This window comes from Alternaria ethzedia, assembly GCF_023757985.1.
Source record: "Alternaria ethzedia strain BMP 0044 chromosome Unknown scaffold_4, whole genome shotgun sequence".
Classification (NCBI taxonomy): Eukaryota; Fungi; Ascomycota; class Dothideomycetes; order Pleosporales; family Pleosporaceae; genus Alternaria; species Alternaria ethzedia.
In genome coordinates this window covers 1301120-1322615 of record NW_026056197.1, presented here as the reverse complement: position 1 = coordinate 1322615, position 21496 = coordinate 1301120, and the positions used below count along the sequence as shown (strand labels likewise).

Below are 21496 nucleotides of genomic sequence, written 5' to 3'. Positions count from 1 at the left end.
TCTGTCCCGCATCCAATCCCGCCCACCTCGCACGCTTGGCTCCCATCCCGAGTACTACCATTCACGATAACCATGTCTTGCGCGGCTGTATAGATGCCACAGCGATATTATTGCTCCACCCCTTCCACATATTAGGCATACTGCGCTCGCCACAAACATGCTCATCCGCTCAGCGCGACAGATACCGCCGTCGCTCTTCGTCCTGCTTGTCTTCCTCGTCTTCCTAGGATGGCAACTCAGTCAAGGTCCGAGCCATGAAGAGCCCCCACCGCCGCCGGCGCCTCCGGCCAAAGGAGATAATAGGCCGTCACGGATCGCCGTCGTGACGTTTGTCACAGATCAGAGATCTTATCTCCATCTCTCGCTCAAGAACAAAGACCGTAAGCCCAGCCTTGTCGGGAAATCGTACTGAATGAAGCTGACGCATAGACACAATAGACTACTCACGACGTCACGGCTACGACTTCGTCACCGACTTCGAAGCGCACTCCGAGCCGCGCAGCCCCGTATACTGGAAGTTTGACATGGTGGAGCGGTTGGTCAAAACCAACAAATACGACTGGATATGGTGGCTAGACTTCGACACACTCATCACTGATACCGGAGTCGCAGTGGCTGACGTAGTAAGAGACGAGCTAGAAAAAGCCGAAAATGCAAACGAAGTCGACTACATCTTCACACACGACTGCAACGGCCTGAATCTCGGATCCTTCCTCGTGCGCGCGCATGATCGATCGCTCGAATTCGTCCGTCGCGCACTCCAAATACGCGACGAAGCTGAGAAGAGTGACGACAGCAAGAGCTATAGCGAGCAAGACGCCATGGTGCAACTGCTCAAAGAGCAACCATATGTCAGCAGACATGTCGTAGCGCCGCAGTCAAGGCTAAACGCTTTTCCGAAGGACATACCCTGTTTCGAGAACGAAGAGGGCGAGTGGAAGCCGGGAAAGTTTGTCCTGCACTTCGCGGGCGCGTGGGCACATGTCAAGGGAGAAGATCCCACCGGTCAGCTTATGAAGAAGTACGAACGAGATATCATATGGGGGAACTGGAAGGAATTCTATTAACGGTACGCCATATGAACGGTTTCGGACATGTTGGAGTTCAAGGATGTATACGATATCCAGGGTCATCATTCTTACCATGTACTGTCTGCCCTCGCATTTGGACCCTCAGACGGTAACAACGCAATATCATCTATCATTTCGAATCACACGACACATTCATTCATGTCATGCCATGCACATTCAGTCTCGCTTTACACCCGGCAACTTCTCAACGCCACGACCAGTATACCATGAACTCACGATAGCGTAGGAGTTACATCAAACACAGCGAACAGTCTTTTTATATTCTACACAGTGCCATGGCCTTCAAAATCTACTTTCTCAAACCGATCGATTCAGAACGCAGTGTATATCGGCGCTGCCGCCCATTTCCAAGACGCCATATGAATGATGTTGAGTGATTTAGGGTCAAGGATTGCGGGCGCGAAAGCATCGCCGTAGGCCGAGGTGCTTCGGAACACATGTGGTGTAGGATGGTGTGGTTTTGGAGAGAGGCCTCAATGAAGAATGTATAAAAGGAAGAGCCAGCGAGGTAGGTATTATATACCCCCACGATCTGTTCAAGCGCTGTTGCTGTTTCGTTCACATGCGCAGGCACATTTGTCGATTTAGTAGGACATTTTGTTCCACACTCGCTCCAGCCATGGCATCACCAGACCCGCTTTTGGAGTTCCGCGCCACATCACATCAAGGTTTCTGTTTTTCGAGTAGACGTGATCGAAGAAGGCCAGACCAGCATCAGGTAATTGTAGAATTGTTTGGAAGAGTTGCACATGGAATTTAATCGAAGTTTTTGGACGACATAACGCCGGACTCCGCAGTTTTTGGTAATATCGCGGCAATGTAGAGGTATAGGAAGGTAGAGTGAGGATGGCGAAGAGGTAGCTTCATAGACTGTAGTGAGAACCAAGGGCGGGAGAAGCGGCACATCGAGGAGGTCTCTTATGACTTTTTTCATTCATTGTACGAATTTTCTCTCACATGTGATCTCTTTGCGTTGGCTTCGACTTTTGCGTTCTCTCGGCTTCCCGCCGAAGTTTCACATGCATACCTGTGTGGTGACTTTTGCTTATATCGATAGAAACTATCGCACGAAAAAACATTGCAGTTTTCTTCTTGGGGTTTGAAAGAGCAAGCGCAGCAGACAAGGACATATAGCCTCGTGCGTCGGATTTTGGAGGAAACAAGAGCCATTACTCTGTTGGCTGTTTATTTTAGAGAATAAAAGGCTAATAATGTAAGGGAGAAGGATGACTGAGCTCGTGTTAGAAGACTTTATATCCTACAGTGACGATCTAGTCAACGTGAAACTAATACCGCGGACATGATTTGGAATGCGTCCGCCGACGCCGACATGGTACGGAGACACCAAACATTCGGAAGTGCCATCATCGTGTCGCATGGAAATTCCGTTTTGCCGCAATTTCACATGGCACAGACGCGGAAAGGACTTTTCTCAACACATGTACACGGAATTGGTAAGTTTGATCTGCGTCGAAGTATCTGGGGCTCGCGCTCTTGGACAAGAGACATGTAAAAGAATGGTAGCTCTTTTGGGGTGATTTCATGTTTAATCCGTTGAGATAGACTAGTGAGCGGAGTTGTGCCGAAGACATTGACTGTTATCCTGGAACTCATAGCGGGAGTGAAGGCGCGAAGCCATATCAAAGCGACTTTATGGTTTTAGAGGTATGCGAAAGGTGTTGCGCATAAAACTGGGAGCGATAGAGGGCTTTGCAGAACTTGCGGTGTTCATATAGCCAGTCCAACTTGCGGCAGTCTGCATGGCTTGAGCCCGTAGTAGCTTCAAGTCGACGAAGACTCAGGAACCATGAAGACATTGTGTCGCAGGTTTGACCGTCTTTTCGCAGCCTTGTTCATGGCGAAAGGCAATCAGCTTTTTGGTGCTTCGTCTCACTCATGATGCATACCCAGCTGAGTTTGGGATTTGGAAAAGAAGCAAGAAACCATGCGGACTTCGAATTCACGTTTTGGAAATAAGCACCGCAGTTTATGATGAAGGAGAGAACTCAAACAAGTCCATGAGACGTTTATATAGGCGATTTCAGCACTCGCTCTCTTCTCATAATCTTGTTGATCGGCTGTTTCTTCGTGTCTCCCATCAAACGCTTCGTCTTTGACTTTAGCGGCGTGCTTGAAAGTTCGATAGTACTCAGTACTCTTTGGACTTCCAGCGCATGATCCATGTCACCTGGGCATGTATTGATCTCGTTTAGCCATTCAAACGTTCTTGTTGTGTTGATGATTGCCGGATGTTCTTTTGGAGCGCATAGCGGGATTCGAATACTGTTTCAGGAAACTGGCGGAGCAGACATCGGCTTGTATTTGTCCGCTTTCGGGTCTCTCATGGCTAGAGACATTGCATTTTTTGGACAATGCAAGGAACGAATGTAAGATGAGAAGATTGGTAGAAGCCAGGAGCTGATTTTATACTCGGTGTCGCGGGCGACAAGACAGACATAGTTCTCTATGTAAGCTGCTTTATCTCTCCCGGAAACATAAGTAGCTCGACCGCCACTTTTGCGTTATGTACCAACGACACTCTCGTCTTCTCATAATACTTTAGGAACATTTTTTTAAGCGCCGGGGCGAAGAAGAACAGCAGCGGACATGATCCATGATGTGAATCTTTTTGAAGAAACATGATTAGCATCGACATTGCTTTTGGAGAAAGGCATGTCGCTGCGTGAAGATGAGGGAGGAAGGCCAAAGTCTGGACCTTAAACCGCGACCAAAGAGCCAGAGCGCCAGACCATGGCCATGTGCGAGCTGATTCTGGTAATGAGACAGTATATGGAGCCCATCGTGTACTCTGGAATTTGTAGCTTATAGTCCATAGCGACCAGAGACATGGTCGGATGATCTAATGACTTTTGGAGATCTACCCAGACAGACCATGTTCTGATAGTTCGAGTCTTTCTGGAGCGAGTCATCAAAACCTTCGCTGGTGCTTTTTGGAAAAAGATATTGGGCGATTTGTGGAAGAAAGCAGAGAGGCGAGGTAGACAGAGCTGATGTACGGCGATCGCCCCCACAAGCGCATTCTCCAATCATCAGAAATGCTTGGTTAATTTTAAAGCCGCAGGCCACACTTCTCAGACATTGAGCGCTAGGCGGTATATTTTCGGAAGAAGTCGACGCCGCACCCATGTAATGGAATCGTGCATATTTGATACTCGGAGCGGCACACAGACCATAGGGTTCTTGCGGAGGTCTTTTAGTCAAACATGAAAGCGAAAGTCATATTTTTGGTAGCAAGAGGCTTTGGGTAAGGATAAGAAGAAGAGGGAGAGAGCTGCGAAGAAGGCGCTTTTATATTGTGAAGCGCAGATCTCCAGACCGACGCATGTCGCGGTCTCCGAGACTTTTGGAGGGAAGCTCCCAACAGGCCATGTGCTTGTCGGATGGTTTTTTTTGGTGTCCAGTAAAGATGGCGAGTGCTTGAACTCAAAGACGGAAGGAACTGCCCATGCAATTGTATCGCTTCATTTTTTCGGGACAGAGCACCATCGAATTTTAGGGTGCGATTTTTGAGAGAGAGGAGAATTGCTGGAGTGTGTAAAGAGTAGAGGAGGAACTGGCGGAGGTTCATATATAGGCGTTGTCGGTAGCGACACACAACATGAGGGAAAAACTTGTCTGTTTTTGTAGCTGTTACTGCACTCTCCGGCACTTTCCCTCAAAATGATGTATTTCGGCAAGGAGGGACCCGAGACATAGTTATCGGTCTTGGTAATTTTGGTGGAAGAGCCGAGGAGCAGACATCATCGTATAGCGTGCAGTTTTGGAAACCGGAGCGCACCATGTCAATGGTATAATGCTGTTTTGATAATTGATCGGTGGACCGTGGAAAACGTAAAGAAGGCGGAAAGATTTTGGAAGATGTTCATATGCCGGTGGGGAGACCATAACGCAAGATGACGCAAGATTGGAAAGTTTTGAGGAACATAGGGAGTGAAGTCTTCGTCTGCCAGCAACATGTGTAGCTGTTGTGGTCATTTTGGAGAGGCGCCGACATGGAACCTAGGAATTTGGGTTTTGGTGGAGAACAGCGAACAGCACATGAAACTGTGTAGCCGCCTTTTTGGGAAACAAAGTTGTGGCTTTTGGATGGAGGAGAGGGATAGAAGGGATCGAGCGAGAGGTATTTATACACTACTGGAACATGAGACGATGGAATATTGCAGGTGCTACGGGCTGACTGCGTTACAAAGTTACTCCCAATGATCGCTACTGCAACATCAGCAACGTACTCAACCTACCCACATTGGCGTAACGACGTCCCAGTCTTCTTGCCCATGTTCTCAAGCTGTCGCCAGTAACTTCGCGGCTTTATCAATCGCCACCGTAAGCCAGATGTTCCACTCCAGACATAGCGGCAAGTTCATATCTTGAAGCGCTTCCATACTCGCCGGCAGCATTTGCGCTTTGTACCCTGTGTCTTGTCAGTCAACATCCAAAATAAGTCCTTTGCTTCTTACCGTCATCCCGATTCGGCGCATACAACGCGTTCTTGTAGAATGGTCGTCCTGGCAAGCCTTCTGCTCTCACAAACAGCCTTTGCACATCGCGCATGATGCGATTCGCCTTCTCTACCCTCACCCCATTCCCCAAGAACTCTTTTTGGGCCGTCCGATCCGCGAAGTCAGATGCGACCTGTTGAAACGTCCTCCCCGCAGCCGCGAGCTCGTTAAGCTTGATCTGACGTTGAAGATCACCGCTATCCGGCCTTCCCATCGTCTCTCCCACAAGCTCGCGGATCCAGTAATTGAAGTTGCGGGCATAGGCATCCATATCGAAAGGGATGAGAGCATCATCGGCCAGATGATACGCCAACAACGTAATGAACTGACCCACAGTAGCGTGGATACTAAAGTCAGGATCAATCATACTCTTCATCCAGTGATACGAGTCATAATTGCTGTGATAGTGATAAACCGGTGTCGTACTCGACGCGTCCATTCCAAAGTCCAGCGCACCGATACCCAGTTGGAGAAAGGCAGTGTAATCGCTCCCACTTCCTAGATTGGAGAAGCCGTTATCTTCGGGGCGGAAGCGGTAGAGGTCGTACCATGCGTCGTAAAGTGTTTGCTTGCCATAAACGACCTTCTTCATGACTTCTTGGGCGATGGTGCGGAGTTCGGGGGTGGCGCCTGCGCCGGGGAGGGGGCCAGCGACGCCGATGTCGACGTTGAGATAGGTTATTGCTGTGGCGGCGAGCCAGGGGGCGTGTTCTTCGACCCATTCTGTTGAGCCGATCAGGGCATATTCTTCTGCGTCCCAGGATGCGAAGACTCTGGATATGTGTCAGTCCGTGATGAAGCGACAGGGGCTTGGAGGCTTACATGTTTCGACGAGGCACCCAACCAGTCTTCTGTAGCTCTCCGAAAGCCCTTGTAGTCTCGATCATGATAGCTGAGCCTGAGTTCGGATCTGCTGCTCCGCCGACGATCCATGCATCTCGATGATTTCCAATGACAACAGTTTCATCTGCATTCGTCCCGTTGATAATGCCAATGACGTCCCAGACTGGCGTAATCTTGTCTTCCATGAAATTGGTGAGAGCAAGAGTAGTGCCTGGTGCAGGACCAGTGCTGTATGTTGCAGCCAGACCGCCGATCCATCCATCACGTTTGATAGACTTGCCTGATACGCCATACCCGTCCAAAGTCTTCAAAAGGGGTAACGCATCGCGGTAGGATATGGGTAGAGATGGAATCTTGGGAAGATTTGGTGGGTGACTGACACGCTCGACGCCGGGCTTTGACGCGTATCCGGGAGTTGTTGGATCACCGGGGTACTGATTGATGGACGCAACGGACCCTCGTTGGACGGAGGAAGGCTGGCGTGCTGGACCATCTGCTCGAGGTCAGCGATGCGCACATACGATAAGCAAAGTGTAATTGAAGTCATACTGGGGTATGCAACCTGTCCCTTTGCCTCCTGCGGCCCGTCATCTCCAGGGTCACTGAACATAACGACTCCAATCATGCCATGTGCTTCGGCATTGCGAACCTTGACGCCACGAAATGGCCCTCCATATTTTGCAAGGGCAATCTTGCCTGCCAAGTTGATATTGGCCGCTGTGAGTGCAGCAAAGTCGTCTTTGTGGCCACGACTATGAGACATTAGCAATACTCACGTACGGTAGTACCAGAAGTCACTTACCCAACATAAATGTACTCCGCTTCGACTTGACCAGAAGCAGAATAGCCATGGAACGCTGGCAACGCTTGGCTTTGCGGATAAGCTGTCGTTTCGTCGTCCGGTACGGCATCCTCGTACAATTGAGCCGTGTGTTGAGTGAGATTGCCCGTCTTCAGGACCAGACTCTGCTCTTTCGGATAATCTAGGAATACCTCATACTCCACAAGTGAGGCAGGTACCCCATTCTCCGTCCACGTCTTCGCGGTTTCCTCCGCCATGGATTTGTTGCGTCCGGCAATGTGGTCGCCATGGGTGTAGTAAGAGGACCACGTATCGATAAGAGCAGTTGAAAAAGATGTGTGTAGGATCTTCTCATTCTCATTCCATACCGGTGGGAATGGCGCTGTCTGTCGAGGCAGTAGAGGAAGCTGTGACTGCTGGCCGAGATCGAGGCTGCGCAATTCTCGTTGGCATGCTGTTGTCCGTTGCACGGCGCTCAGCGCAAGCAGAAGAAGTAGTATCATGGTTGAGTAATGTTTGTTGCTGATGGAGCTGTGCTGCAGGCAGGCAGGTATCTAGTGAGTAGGTGCAAGGTAAAAGACAAGGGCACGTGCATTTGCACATTCGAAGGTTCCTCATGAATGGGCAGGAGCAATCGCCCGGTCTCGGTTCCCCTCCCGATAGTTAGAATTCTGTATAGCATGCGTCTCGTATAGTCTCTCTTGTGGAAAGTAACAGGGGTGTGTGAATAGCCGCTATGGTGCTGGGCTGGATGGTGGGCCAGACCGGACGGCTAAGGTCGGTGCCATCCCCTGAGCGAAAAATATGATACTGCTGTACGCAGCGTGAATGCTCCAGGGATTCTGAAATCCTGAAAAGTGAATCAGGAGTAACAAATACCTTCAGGTTTGTTCAAGAGAGTAAAGAGATCAGTCAATTGGTGTACCTCTTACATAAAAGTTCTCCTACTATACGCTCGCTTTTCCCACTCAAAGCTCGTTATGGCCAGGTGTCTCCGGATCTCGTGAGACGTCTTCTGCAACCTCTTCGACCTCAATCTTGACCTGCTCTTCTACATTCTCCGCCTTTGCCACTGGCTCCTCACCAGCAATCAGAAGGGAGTCAGGTATCTTTTCCTTCTTGCCTTCACCCATGCGAATAGCGTCGACCCATTGCTCAACTTCATCAGCCCCAAAAGAGCTACCAGAGTATTTCTTGTACCATGCGCGCTTTCCGTTGGTGGCAATAAGGTGGACGCCATCTGCACTTCCAAGACCAAGCTCTGTGATGATGGTGGCAGCAAGTGGGTTTGTGGATGAGACGCCGACAAATGGGAAGAGATGGCTGCCGGTAGCATCATACTTTTTGTGGATGGATGCAAGGGATGCGATGGCAGTGGCTGCAGCCTCCGAGGCTTCGTCCTTGGGAAGGAGGGCCAGGACGCAAGTCTTGCTCTGTTCGGTCAAGCACATTGTCTGCAGTTCGGCAGATTCAGATACGAGAGGAATGGTGGGCTTGGTCTCTTCTACCGGAAGCTCGATCGGGTCGGGTGTGTTCTCGTCCTTGACATTTGGATCAGGCGATTCGGTAGGCATGCCAGCATCCTCTACAGTCTCATCAGTCGCTGATGCGGCAGCTGACGATGAGTCTGCTGACTTGTGCGAAGCTGAGGCTTTCGCAAATTTGCTAGAGGACTTGGATTCCTTCTTGGCATCCTTCTTAGCCTTCGACTTCTTCTCTTTGCCGGGTGGGCAGTCGGGGTTTGGCGGAGCGACTTGAGAGAGGAATTCGACCATGGCTGCTTTGTCGGCCTTGCCGTTATGCTTGATGGGAGCGTCGGAACCCGCAGGAATGAGAATCAAGCTCGGGAAGTCGGTGATTCCATACTTTTCCACTGCTGCCTTTTCCGACTTCTTGACCTGTGCGACCGAGACGATGCCAGCGAAATCAATCGCTAGGGCGCGTAGGGTAGCACTGACGATACCCTTCTCACTGAAAAGGATGGCCTTGGCAGTGTCCTTGTTCCCTTGCAGCCACTCGTCCAGATTCTTGTCGTTGACCCTCTTGACCATGTTGGGAACCTTGTCCTTGACGGCGTCAACGATGCCCTTGGCCGAACGAGGCCCTTGGTAGTCCTCCACCGTAGGCTTTCCGGGCTTCTTGCCAGGCCGGACGATCTTGAGCGTAGGGAAACCCTGGACGCCCATCTTTCCGCAGAAGGGCTTGTTCATTTCCTCATCGCAGTTGACAGCGGCGACCTTGGCGATACCGGCGAGAGATTTGGCGGCCGTCTCGTAGGCGGGCTTGAGGTTCTTGCAGTGTCCGCACCATGGCGCGTAGAATCTGGACGTGTCAGGAAGAGACATGATGACGATTGGGGACGGCTTACTCGACAATCTAGGGAGTTGTTAGCTAGTCATCGCTATTAGATCGGAGGTATACATACAGAAGTGTAGTTAGACTTTGCGATTACTCGGTCATAGTCCATGCCGGAGATCTGGACGACAGCGCTATTCTTGCCGTAGATGCTCTCGGCGTGGGCATTGAGGGCCAGCGCGGCCGTGGCGGCGAACAGCGTGGTTGCGCGGACCATGGTTGCAGTGTAAGTAGAGTTGCGAGGATGAAATGGGGACTGAGCAGGAGGGGCGCCGCTGCAGTGATGATATAGCCTCACATGGCGGAGTTGCCAGGTTGGCCTTTTCTTTCACTTGTAACAGCTTGCCATAAGTTGCATGGCCTTAGCTGAGATGCGGGGAGACAGGGGTACGGAGTCCGGACTAGCGCCTATGACCGCATTCTAGGCGCCTGCATCTCTACGCATCCATCTCCAGACTAAACACCGCGTCTTCTTAGTACACGATCTACTCCAACAATGGCCGACACAGTACCGGCAAAGCTCAAGAGCCTGCAGCTCGCGTCTTTCGCCAAGCGCGCTGCCCAGCTCGAGCGATTCAAGCCCATCGTCACCTACTGGTGTGAGTACCGCGCGCGTCAACACGAGAATTGTATACTAAAGCTAGACAGTACGCTTCTACATAGTCCAGAGAATCATCGCCGGTGGACTACACTCGGCTGACCAAGAATGCACCGCCTACACCACCGATCTCATGGAGAAGCTCGAGCAAGCAAAGGCCGAGAACCCCAACGAGGATGCCTTGCTGGATGACACGGTCGCAAGCGCATACTGCGAACAGTTCGCCCTGCAGACTCTCGCAAAGGCAGAAAGGGAGATGACCGAGAACAGAGTCAATGGGTGCGCACTACACACATAGCCTTATCGCTGCCGCTTGGTCTAACATCCTCCCAGGCAGACAGCCGATACCCTCCTCGCCGCGTCTACGTTTCTCGAGATCATGTCGATATGGAAGAACAACGATCCAGAGATCACTTCCAAGACCAAGTTCGCCAAATACCACGCGCTACGCATCGTCAAGGCCATCAAAGCCAACGAAGACCCCAATGCGACGAACCCCGTACAGGAAACAGCGCAACAGCCAATGTCGCCGTCTGCTCTAGATCCAAACGATCCAGAAGTCCAGCGTATAAACCAAGGCGCTCCACCCCCGAACCCATACCAACCATCCGTAGAAACAGCACCGAATACCTCCACCCAACCATCGCCCAACTTCTCCGCACGCCAAGTATCACCACCACCTCCCAACCTCCCTTCTGCACCTACTGGATACACACAGTCATCGCACAACGATGTATCTCCAATATCACAACCCGGCACCTCGAGGCAGGGCTCTGTCGTTTCGATCGGTGGCGGATACTTCCCGAGGACAGACGCTCCTGATCCTCCTACATTCACGGCAGAGACGACAGCACCAGGTCTACCAACCGCTCCAATGGACATAGACCCCATGACATCTTCTCTGCCCACAAGCCCTCAGCCACCACAAGCTCCGGAACCATCAGACCCTGCAAGCTTCTATCAAAACCGGGCGTCTCCTGCGCCTGCTCAGGCTCCTCAGCAGCCACCACCTCAAAACCCATGCCAATCTCCTACGCCCCCACAAGTTCCGCAAAAGCCTCAGAGATTATCTTCCAGCTTCGGAGCACCCCCACAACAACATCAGTTTGCCTCGCCTTCGCCACAGCCGCCTCAACAACAGTACCAACAAGGCGGATTCTCTCAGCCTGCTCAGCCGCAATACCAGTCAACGCCCCACCAGAATCCATACGCTCAACCACAACCTCCTCTCCAGCAAACATCGCAGGGTCCGTTCAGGAATGACGAAGATTCCATCATGGAAGCTACAAAGCATGCCAAGTGGGCCATTTCTGCGATGAACTTCGAAGATGCAGATACTGCTGTGAAGGAGCTACGCACAGCGTTACGGGCTCTGGGTGCGTTATAGGAACGTGCTCATCCTTATGTAGCATGAAGAGGAGAGGAACATGGATCTACAATCTCCGTATCACTTGTTAGTTTGATGTATACCCCTGTGTTATAGATAGATGCACCGTTTTCAAGAGGTGAGCCGAGGTAGCTACAATGATACACAAGCTTTAATCATGCACGATCAGAGTTACGAACGCAAGTGCTATCTCTAGTACCTAGACGTAGTCAATCTTGATATAACAGTATCCAAGTGAAGATCGTCAAGCGCATCTGTTGGCCGTATATCCACAATTCTGCCAAGACTCTGTCGTGCACGTGCCTTTGGTCCAAAGCTTAAGAGCCGAAAATCCAACCACCTCGTTCTCACCCTCTATCGACCTTCACATCACAAGGGCGACTGCATGTAGTCATGCATCTGAGGCTCATTCGTAAAAGCTGTATTTCATGATACAGTGGCGAAGATGGCGCCCATCACACCTCTCAATGCGGCGGATATAACTGAAAAAGCGCGCCGGGAGCTGCTGCTCCTGCTCGAGGGTGTAAGGTAATATCAACGTCGCAGGTCGCTGCACCATCTAACGCGTGCGGACAGATCAGAGGAAAGAAGAACCTCGTGCTAGAGAAAGCTCTCGCAGGCCCGCTGAACTTGCTCGTCAAGTTTTCTACACTCCAGGAATATGGCGTCGACAAGCCCTTCTTCCTTGAGAACGACAATGTCGACTCTTCTCAGCGCAACATCGTCTTCCTCGTTAGGGGCGAAAAAGCGAAGACTGTGATGGCTATTGCTGGTAAGTGAAGCTCATTCGGCTTCCTTTCCTCCATCTGCCTCACGGCATCTGGAGCTTTGGGTCAAAAAGTAGGCTAGACAGACAGTACCCACTCTGCCTAGCCAGTCTTGATCCCTAGATTGAACACAGCACTTTTTTTGGATTGCCCTTCATCTCCATGTAGGAGCAGTCTATTGTACGGTGCTAACATACTAGATAGATCAAATCAAACGTATTCGGCGAGACAGCCAGATTGAACATGAATTCTCCATCTTTTGGGTGCCGCGCCGTACTATGACCTCGGACCAATTACTTGAAGAGGCCGGTGTCTTGGGTGAAGCGAGCGTGAGCGAATGGCCGCTGTTCTTCGTGCCGCTTGCAGATGATGTGCTATCGCTTGAACTTGAAGATGCTGTGTCAGATCTTTATCTCGTATGTGCGTCCTGGATCTGGTGCGGATTTGATACTAACCTTGCGTAGAAGAAAGATCCTACCGCGATCTACTTGTCGGCCAAAGCACTCATGCTTCAGCAACAGAAGTATGGTCTCTTCCCGCGCATCATCGGAAAAGGTGATAATGGCAAGCGACTCGCCGACCTACTCATCCGCATGCGTACCGAAGTAACGGCCGGTGAGACCTCTGCCGGCGGCGGACCATCATTCCTGGGCTTAGCACCTAGTTCCAACATCGACAGCCTCATTATCGTTGATCGGGAAGTCGACTTTCCCACAGCGCTACTGACTCAGTTGACATATGAGGGACTCATCGACGAAGTCTTCAACATCACCGCTAACCAGACCGAAGTCGACTCTTCCATAGCTGGTGGCGCACAGCCGCAGCAAGGTCAGACTGGATCAGCATCGACGAGCATGAAGCGCAAGATTATGATAGATTCGAAAGACGCTCTGTATGCTGATCTGGGTGATGCGAACTTTGCTATCGTCGGTAACTTGCTCAACCAAGCAGCTCGTCGTCTGCAGAGCAGCACAGGACGCGACCAGCTTGCCACAAAGACGACTACAGAGCTTCGTGACTTTGTCGCCAAGTTGCCCGGTTACCAGGCAGAGCAAGCAAGCTTGAAGCTACATACCAGTCTGGCTGAGGAGATTATCAAGTTCACACGCACCGACATCTTCACACGAAGTCTCGAAGTACAGCAGAACATCATGTCCGGCGCCGACCCAACAACACAGCACGATCTCATAAACGAGCTAATCAATCGCGATGTACCTCTCCCCGCTATTCTCCGCTTGCTCTGCCTAGAGTCCACCACCAACGCCGGCATCCGCCCGAAAGATCTCGAGGCCTTCAAGCGCGCCATCATCCAAGCATATGGCCCGCAACACATCCTGACCCTCGCCTCCCTCGAGAAAATGGGTCTACTAGGCCCACGAGGCGGCGTAAGCCTCGGTGGCGTAGGCGCGCCCGCCAAACCCGGCAGCGTAACAAACTACACGCCCCTGCGCAAGAGTCTCAAGCTCTGGGATGACGACGTGAACGAAGCAAGCCCCAACGACATCAGCTACACCTTCTCCGGCTACGCACCCCTCAGCGTCCGCATCATCCAATCCATCATCCAAAAACACACGCTCGCCAACGCCATCAAACCCCCCTCCGACCCCCGCGCAAGCGCCCAAGCCAACCCCCTCGCCCAGGGCCTCCGCATCTTCGATGACGCTAGCAAATATATTCGCGGCGCGACCTTCGATGAGACGCAGAAGGGTGAGGAGAAGGCCGTCAAGGCGCGGCAGCTGTTGAATGGAAGTGCAGGTGAGAAGAACAAAACTATTGTTGTGTTCTTCCTTGGTGGTGTGACTAGAGCTGAGATTGCGGCGCTGAGGTTCGTAGGCGAGAAGTTGAAGGAGAGTGGTGGGGAGGGCAGAGGATCGAGGATTGTCGTTTGTGCAACGAATGTGGTCAAGGGGGAGGGATTGGTGGGGAGTGCGATTGAGAAGCAGAGGTTTAAGGCTTGAGATGGTGATGGTGGTGGTGGTAGCCGTGATAGCGCACATATGTCGAAGTAGACTCTCCTAATGAACACTTTTCTTTGAGAATAGTGTCTCCTCCTTTCTATGGCTGGCCGACATCGAAGAAGGGAAGAAGAAGTCATGCTGTGGAGAATGCGCCTTCCTCCCGGAAGAAGCCACCATGTGTTTAGGTGTGCCATTGTGCATTGCTTGAGCAGAAGCATCGGCACATGCGACATCGCAGACGGAACAGTAGAAGGTCTTCTCCTCAATCGCCTTGACTTGTTTGGCTCGTGTCTGAGGATACTGTTGTGCGTTGCGGGCCTTTTGACTGGCCTTCCACCCTTCTGTAGGGCTCGCTCTCTTCTCTCGACCGTATGAAGATGCGTAAGCCTTGTCCTTCGCCCTTGTCGCAGCCTCAAGCTCCTCAAGCTCTTCCTTAGTAAGGGCGAGGTCACCCTCAACAGGGTCGAGGAGAGGGTTGTGGGAACAGCAGCTTTCTATGGCTGGCCGACATCGAGGAAAGGAGGAAGAAGAAGTCATGCTGTGGAGAATGCGCTTTCCTTCAGAAGCCACCATGTATATGCTTCGATTTACGAACTACAGTCAAGGGCGCTACCAAAGTTGCCGAATACATGGGCCCATCATCTTGTCGAGATGCTGATCATGATGTAGCCTGGAGGTAGTCGGTGGGAGCGATAGCCACATAGGAACTAAACATGATAGAGTCTGTTGTGATCCGAGGTGTGTTGGAAGAGTATCACAGTACAGGATCATGATAGAGCCAGGAGGTATTCGCTGCTCATCGCAAAGACCACCGGTGGAAAATACGGCAATGTAGTCGTCACAGCAACATTCATAACGATGGTGTATTCAGTGAAGTCATTTCAATTTCCTTTCCACTCTCTTCATGTAGCTACCTCGTGAGTTACATAAGAGACATTGACCGCTGGCATACTTTTGCAGAACATCCATTACGATCGTTTCGTCAGGCATCGTCGTGAAAGTACAAAGAAGACTTTTCCGCGTTCCTGAATACCGGGAACCCATGAAAGATAAGGAACCAAACACACCAAGTCTATCGTTAAATGCCGCAATAGATGAAACTCCGTTCGCAGCTCGCAGTCTGGGTATCCTGCACGTGCGCCCTTCCTTCCTTCCTGCACGCCCTTGTGGCGCTGCTGTCATGTGATGCGCTTATCGGGTGGAGAAGGCCTTGGTGACAGTGCGCTTGAGCGCAAGCTCCTTCTTCTTCAGGTCATCAGCGGGGGCGTCCTCAACCTCGAGCTGAGCCATGGCGTCAGAGAGAGCAGACTCGATCTTCTCCTTCTGGCCACGCTTGAGGCGGATGGATGTGGTGGGGTCGGAGATCATCTCCTCAACGCGGGAGATGTAGGACTCAAGCTGTTGCCTTGACTCGAACTTCTTGCTGAAGGCCTCGTCGGAGGACTTGAACTTCTGGGCGTCGTTGATCATGTTCTCGATGTCGGCAGATGAGAGCTTTCCGACAGCGTTGGAGATGGTGATGTTGGCGCTGCGGCCGGAGGTCTTCTCGGTGGCGGTGACCTTCAGGATACCGTTGACGTCGACCTCGAAGACGACCTCAAGGACGGCCTCACCAGCGCGCTGGGAAGAAGTCAGTAACAGTGCGTAAAATTGGGTGCAAAAGTCTGCTCACCATGGGCGGGATCGGGGCCAAAGTGAACTCTCCGAGAGAGGTGTTGTCCTCGCAGTTGACACGCTCACCCTGGAAGACAGGGAACTGAACCGTTTGTTGATTATCAAGGGGGGTATTAGCATGGTCTTATCAAAAGGGTATCTTGGGTGTGCATACCGGCAACGGTGGTGAAGGTCCTCTTCTTGATGGTCTGAATGCAGAGTTAGCGAATGCAAAGTCATATGGCCATCGCAATACATACAGGGACGGTCTGACCGCGGGGAACGACGGGGGCGAAGATGTTACCCTCCATGGCTACACCAAGGGAGAGGGGAACGACATCGAGAAGGAGGAGGTCGGCAGTCTCGGCGGAGGTGGCCTTTCCGGAGAGGATACCAGCCTGGACGGCGGCACCGTAGGCAACGGCCTCATCGGGGTTGATGCTCTTCTCAAGCTTCTTTCCGTTGAAGTAGTCGCTGAGGAGCTTCTGGATCTTGGGAATACGGGTGGAACCACCAACAAGGACGATCTCGTCAACCTTGTCCTTGGCGATGGCGGCGTCCTTGAGAACCTGGGCAACGGGGTCCAGAGTGCCAGCGAAGGCCTTCTGGTTCAAGTCCTCGAAACGAGCACGGGTGATGTTGGCGTTGAAGTCCTCACCGTCGAACAGCGAGTCGATCTCAACAGTGGTCTGGGTGGCGTTGGAGAGGGTACGCTTGGCACGCTCGCAAGCAGTCCGGAGACGACGGAGGGCACGGGCGTCACCGCTGATGTCCTTCTTAGTCTTCTTTGTGAACTCCTTCTTGAAGTGGTCAAGGAGGTTGGTGTCGAAGTCCTGTCCACCTGCAACGAAGTCAGTACATGTCTCAAATGCACTTTGTGCAGCCACCTTATACAAGGGAAAAACTGAACAGGTCTGCAGACTACATTGACCCAAAACCTTGCAAAAGAGGTGACCTAAAGTCAACGTAGGCTCCAGGCTGTTCAGTTTCTCCTTAGGTTAGCGTGCAGCCAGAACTTACCCAAATGTGTGTCACCAGCGGTAGCCTTGACGGTGAAGACACCACCCTGGATGTGGAGAAGAGACACATCGAAAGTACCACCACCGAGATCGTAGATGAGGACGTTCCTCTCCTTGTCAGACTTTCCGGAACCGAGACCGTAAGCGATAGCGGCGGCGGTAGGCTCGTTGATGATGCGGAGAACGTTGAGGCCAGCAATGGCACCGGCGTCCTTGGTGGCTTGACGCTGGTTGTCGTTGAAGTAGGCGGGAACGGTGATGACGGCCTTCTCGACCTTCTTTCCGAGCTTAGTCTCAGCGACCTCCTTCATCTGTTGATTTTGTTAGCCGTTGCCCCGCCATGCTGGTGTGTGCGCAGATCTTACCTTGACGAGAACCATGGCAGAGATCTCCTGGGGAGAGAACTGCTTGGTCTCGCCGAGGTACTCAACCTCGACGAGAGGGCTGCCGCCCTGGTCAACGACCTTGAATGGCCATGACTTAATGTCCTTTGTGACGGTCTCGTCCTCGAATCGGCGACCAATGAGACGCCTGCGAAAGTCAGTCGGCTGATCGTGCGCGTGCGACGATGGAACGGCAAACTCACTTGACATCGAAGACGGTGTTCTCCGGGTTCATAGCAGCCTGGTTCTTGGCTGCCTCACCGATGAGACGCTCCTCGCTGGTGAAGGACACGAACGAGGGGGTGGTGAAGCTACCCTGCTCGTTGGCGACTGTGGGCAAACATTGTTAGACAATGGTCTCTGAGTGCAGGAGTGGCGGGCGCATACTGATCTCGACATTGGTGCCCTCGTAGTTGGCAACGCAAGAGTAGGTGGTGCCTGCGATATTGTTAGCACACACGCATCCCACTGTGGGGTAATTCGCGAAATTCACGCACCAAGATCGATGCCGATGGCACCCTCGTAGACTTCGTCGCTCATGATTGCGGTATGTGTATAAGGAACAACCTGAAAAATTGAAGAGCAGGAAGGTGTTGGAGAGAAGGTGGAAAAGAGGGTTGGGAATCTTTTTCGCGCTTGCTTAAAGGCGAGCGATCAGAGAAAAATTGGCCTGGCAGGGATCTCTCGTAGTGTCGGCGAATGACGCTAGGCAGACTCGGTTAACCTGGCGCGGCGCTTATCGATACTCAATGAAAAACCACCCATCCAACATCGATATACCTTCAAGCCTCGGCCCGCTGAGAAAGAAAAGAGTCCGGACCGTGACATTGAGAGGGTGCCCCGCAGCCAAGCTTTCACATCTTCTAGGAGAGTTTTGAAACAAGACCTGCCTATATTGACCTCTGTCTTGCCAATCCACGCCGGTGCACGCCCGGCGCTACCTAGGTATCATTTGAAAATACTTTGGAACATTGAGTAGTACGTAGTTCTCCAGCGTAGTGGACCAGATGCTCACTCGAGACGCCGTCTTCATGAATGGACCAATTTATTGCTCTTCTTTTCCTGTCCATGCCCAGGTGGGTTCCGGAACAAAGACCACGACAAACATCGCGATAGATTATGTCCATGGCCAGCTTCACACTTCTACCTATGGATCCTCCTGGAGCCGTCATACTGACGTTTGCAACTCCCAGTTTGATACTTTCTGATCTCTTCCTTCCAATGTCTTTCCAACCCCTTTTCGTATATCTACTTCTCCATTCTCAGAGATCACATGCAACCGTCTCACCAACTACCACAAACCTCAATGTCTAGCACCCAACCCTACTACATTGTCAGCAGCGCAGCCAAACCCTCCGCCGCTTTCAATCCCCGTGTCCTCGGCGTCTTCTCCACTAGAGCTCTAGCCGTCGCCGCTGTCGAAAGAATTACACCACATAACCCGCAAATACCTGATAACGTTCAGCTTTGGATTATATGGTACATTGGCATCGATAACGCCATCAAAATCGTTCCCCAGCACAGCGACATGGTTGGCGCGTTTGCAAACCCTGCTAACACTGTCTTTCTGGCCATCGACGAATGTGACAACAATATCGTCGACACAAGAATATTGGGCACGGCGCATGACGCGTGGACAGCATGCAAAGCTATGAAGCTTAAGTGCGGTGACTACTGGAAGGATGAGAAAGAATGGACTGACAACAACGGATGTAAACACGGCGAGGCGGAGTTCAACATAACGACCTCTAGCACCCCGAGGCAAGTTGGAGACCACGTGTCACAGCAGTTGGCTGGCTTAAGAACAACGGGCATGTTGAAACATCACTGGTATGTCAAGGAGTTTGTCGTTGTAGAACCGCGCTATTTGGTACAAGTCTGAGAGCCTGCAGTCAGGGAGCTGAGTTCACCGACGTTACGACTTAGCACCAGTGCGTAAAACGGTTGTAGATGGAAAACCTGTGGTAACTCATTCAACAAACTGGAAAATACTAACAGATAATACTATATGCAAATGTCAATCACGTAACATACCACAACGCTACATCCATGTTCCTACCACCCCCTTCCCAAAACTCTTCCCTGACTATCATTCGCTTGCTTTATTAAATCCGCTGGTGCAGGACTGTGAGAACAACGCGGTTGGGTAACACGGTATGTAGTCGCAATGCAGGTGTGATTCTGGTATGCAGCCGTAGATATTTTCTTTGAGTCGCTTTCATCGGATGAAACTGTTCATCACTCTCCGTATTCCAGGTCTATCAACCACGTTCTTATGGCACTATCTTCCTTGCTACGTATTTGGGTCATGAGCACACCCGGAATTCTTGTGGCACAGTGTACAGCACTTCTTGTGCCTCGTCGTAGTATTGTTGACATCGAACTCGGCCTGATCACCACAAGAGACATTGCATATCGCGCAATGAAAGATCTTGTCTACAATAGCCTTTTGTCAGCTGACGTGGGTCTTGGGATAGTGCTTTGCGTTCTCGGTCTTCTGAGATGCCTTGAGAACTGGGGTGGCGTTTTCTCCCTGTTGTCTAGAGTACTTGTTCTGATACCTGAGGTTCTTCTCGCGAATTAGAGTCACTATCTCCTCCAGTTTCTCGGCTGATATATTGTGGTTCCATTCGATAGGGTCAAGTAGGTATGTAAGGTTCTTCTCCTCGGAAATGGCGCTTAGGGTTGAACTAAGAGTGAGCGGATCAACAATTCTACGTCGGAAAAAAGTGTAGTGAAGACTACATGATCTGAGAATAGTGCGTAGGCCGGTTCGAGGACATCATGTAGGCGGCAAGCTGGACAAAGTTATAGATTTCACAATACCACCGAGAAGCTGTATTCGTAGAAGCTCAAGGTAGAAGACGGCCGCATTCCTTGTTGAGAACTTTTGACAATGATACACAGTGCTGATTGATAGGAGTAGCATCAAAGGCGACAGTATGTCTCTCAATAGCGAGCTAGTTCCACAAGTTCAAGGGAAAAAGTCAAGGCTGCACACAGAGTATCGCTTTCCATATTCGATAGTCATGAGACCTGCCGTAACGTCATATCCAATCCCATATCCTCTCCCTTTAGCCATACCAATGAACGCCCTAAACACCAATTCCATGCTTTAGTCCATCTAATCGCTCTTTCCCAGATGCCCACCCCATTTCCTCCATACCCCTCAGACCGTCTCATCATGAAAGACAAAATTAATATCTCTCGGCCGCTGAGTGTTGTACCTCACAAAGTTATCATCTCCCTGCGGCCGCTCCTTCTTCGTGTTGCTCGTAAGCATACTCTGAAGACTGACACACACGCTTTCGACGTTGTGGACGGGAGACCAGCCGGAGCGGTCGAGCAGGTCGAGGCAGATGATACCGTTGGAGTAGATGTGTGGGTGCCAGGGTATGGGATGGGTTTCGTCGCGGAGGAAGATTACTTCGGGCGCCTGTGGGGAGGAGGATTAGCGAGGTCTGGTTTGGGGGAGGGTGCGGATATCGGGTGGGTGCAAGAATGGGAGATGGGAGGGTAGGATGCTGGGTAGTAAGCAGTTAGTATAGAAAGAGAACACGTACCTCAATAGGATACTGCGGTGTAAAGCTAAACTTCAACCGATATGTTTCGCCCTGGTACAACGGATTCGGGTCCATAACTTGAATGTCCATGAGCCAGGTTTGGAAGTCGTCAGCCTTAATGAGAGTTATGCCTGGCGGGAGTTTTTCGTGCATCTATACGCCGTTGTGTTAGCGAATCTGTTCCTCCGTATGTGAATTTCCATATCCGTTGCCTTCACATCGTGGCCATATTGTGTGTGTATGGGCTTCCGCGCGTCGATACGTGGAGTTTATAGGCGTCTGACAGGTGACAATGTGCTTCGACGAGCAACCAACGATAAACGAAAGGATTACGGTACCTTTGCGAGCTCCTATCACACACGTTAGCTTCTGTGTCCTTACATATCGCATTGCACTCAAGCTCCATCTCAGAGCTCAAGACCAAGAAGACATACCTTGCCTAACCGTTTCGACGCGAACATCTCGAGATGTGCAGCAGCAGCGCGCCTGTCAAACTGGGGTGTACGCGTAGGTATATGTAGCTAACAATGTATCCTGGGCGGCTCGGAGTGAATGAC

At 51.4% G+C, this 21496-nt stretch overlaps 8 protein-coding genes across 8 annotated transcripts; 3 read left to right on the top strand and 5 right to left on the bottom strand.

Annotated features, from left to right (window-relative positions):
• Positions 1 to 157: 157 nt before the first annotated feature.
• Positions 158 to 1067, top strand: J4E87_002578 (uncharacterized protein; the record flags this gene model as incomplete). Its single annotated transcript, XM_049374214.1, has 2 exons — positions 158 to 380; positions 439 to 1067. 2 exons carry the CDS (start codon positions 158 to 160, stop codon positions 1065 to 1067), a joined length of 852 nt encoding a protein of 283 aa, XP_049236354.1.
• A 4325-nt stretch (positions 1068 to 5392) lies between these two features.
• On the bottom strand, positions 5393 to 7513 carry J4E87_002577 (uncharacterized protein; the record flags this gene model as incomplete). The annotated part of the gene is made up of 5 exons (XM_049374213.1): positions 5393 to 5523; positions 5570 to 6384; positions 6434 to 6947; positions 7004 to 7206; positions 7257 to 7513. The coding sequence occupies 5 exons, from the start codon at positions 7511 to 7513 to the stop codon at positions 5393 to 5395; spliced, it is 1920 nt and encodes a 639-aa protein (XP_049236353.1).
• A 711-nt stretch (positions 7514 to 8224) lies between these two features.
• Positions 8225 to 9828, bottom strand: J4E87_002576 (uncharacterized protein; the record flags this gene model as incomplete). The annotated part of the gene is made up of 3 exons (XM_049374212.1): positions 8225 to 9578; positions 9625 to 9632; positions 9682 to 9828. 3 exons carry the CDS (start codon positions 9826 to 9828, stop codon positions 8225 to 8227), a joined length of 1509 nt encoding a protein of 502 aa, XP_049236352.1.
• A 279-nt stretch (positions 9829 to 10107) lies between these two features.
• Positions 10108 to 14321, top strand: J4E87_002575 (uncharacterized protein; the record flags this gene model as incomplete). The annotated part of the gene is made up of 7 exons (XM_049374211.1): positions 10108 to 10210; positions 10260 to 10488; positions 10543 to 11585; positions 12034 to 12119; positions 12143 to 12368; positions 12568 to 12779; positions 12828 to 14321. The coding sequence occupies 7 exons, from the start codon at positions 10108 to 10110 to the stop codon at positions 14319 to 14321; spliced, it is 3393 nt and encodes a 1130-aa protein (XP_049236351.1).
• A 1191-nt stretch (positions 14322 to 15512) lies between these two features.
• SSB1 (Heat shock protein ssb1) lies at positions 15513 to 17916 on the bottom strand (the record flags this gene model as incomplete). Its single annotated transcript, XM_049374210.1, has 8 exons — positions 15513 to 15941; positions 15994 to 16077; positions 16235 to 16815; positions 16995 to 17304; positions 17359 to 17524; positions 17580 to 17706; positions 17764 to 17814; positions 17874 to 17916. The coding sequence occupies 8 exons, from the start codon at positions 17914 to 17916 to the stop codon at positions 15513 to 15515; spliced, it is 1791 nt and encodes a 596-aa protein (XP_049236350.1).
• Positions 17917 to 18682: 766 nt separating this feature from the next.
• J4E87_002573 (uncharacterized protein) lies at positions 18683 to 19258 on the top strand (the record flags this gene model as incomplete). The annotated part of the gene is made up of 1 exon (XM_049374209.1): positions 18683 to 19258. One exon carries the CDS (start codon positions 18683 to 18685, stop codon positions 19256 to 19258), a length of 576 nt encoding a protein of 191 aa, XP_049236349.1.
• Positions 19259 to 19828: 570 nt separating this feature from the next.
• On the bottom strand, positions 19829 to 20162 carry J4E87_002572 (uncharacterized protein; the record flags this gene model as incomplete). Its single annotated transcript, XM_049374208.1, has 2 exons — positions 19829 to 20090; positions 20158 to 20162. 2 exons carry the CDS (start codon positions 20160 to 20162, stop codon positions 19829 to 19831), a joined length of 267 nt encoding a protein of 88 aa, XP_049236348.1.
• A 383-nt stretch (positions 20163 to 20545) lies between these two features.
• J4E87_002571 (uncharacterized protein) lies at positions 20546 to 21400 on the bottom strand (the record flags this gene model as incomplete). Its single annotated transcript, XM_049374207.1, has 4 exons — positions 20546 to 20812; positions 20940 to 21092; positions 21278 to 21289; positions 21374 to 21400. The coding sequence occupies 4 exons, from the start codon at positions 21398 to 21400 to the stop codon at positions 20546 to 20548; spliced, it is 459 nt and encodes a 152-aa protein (XP_049236347.1).
• Between the last annotated feature and the right edge of the window lie 96 nt (positions 21401 to 21496).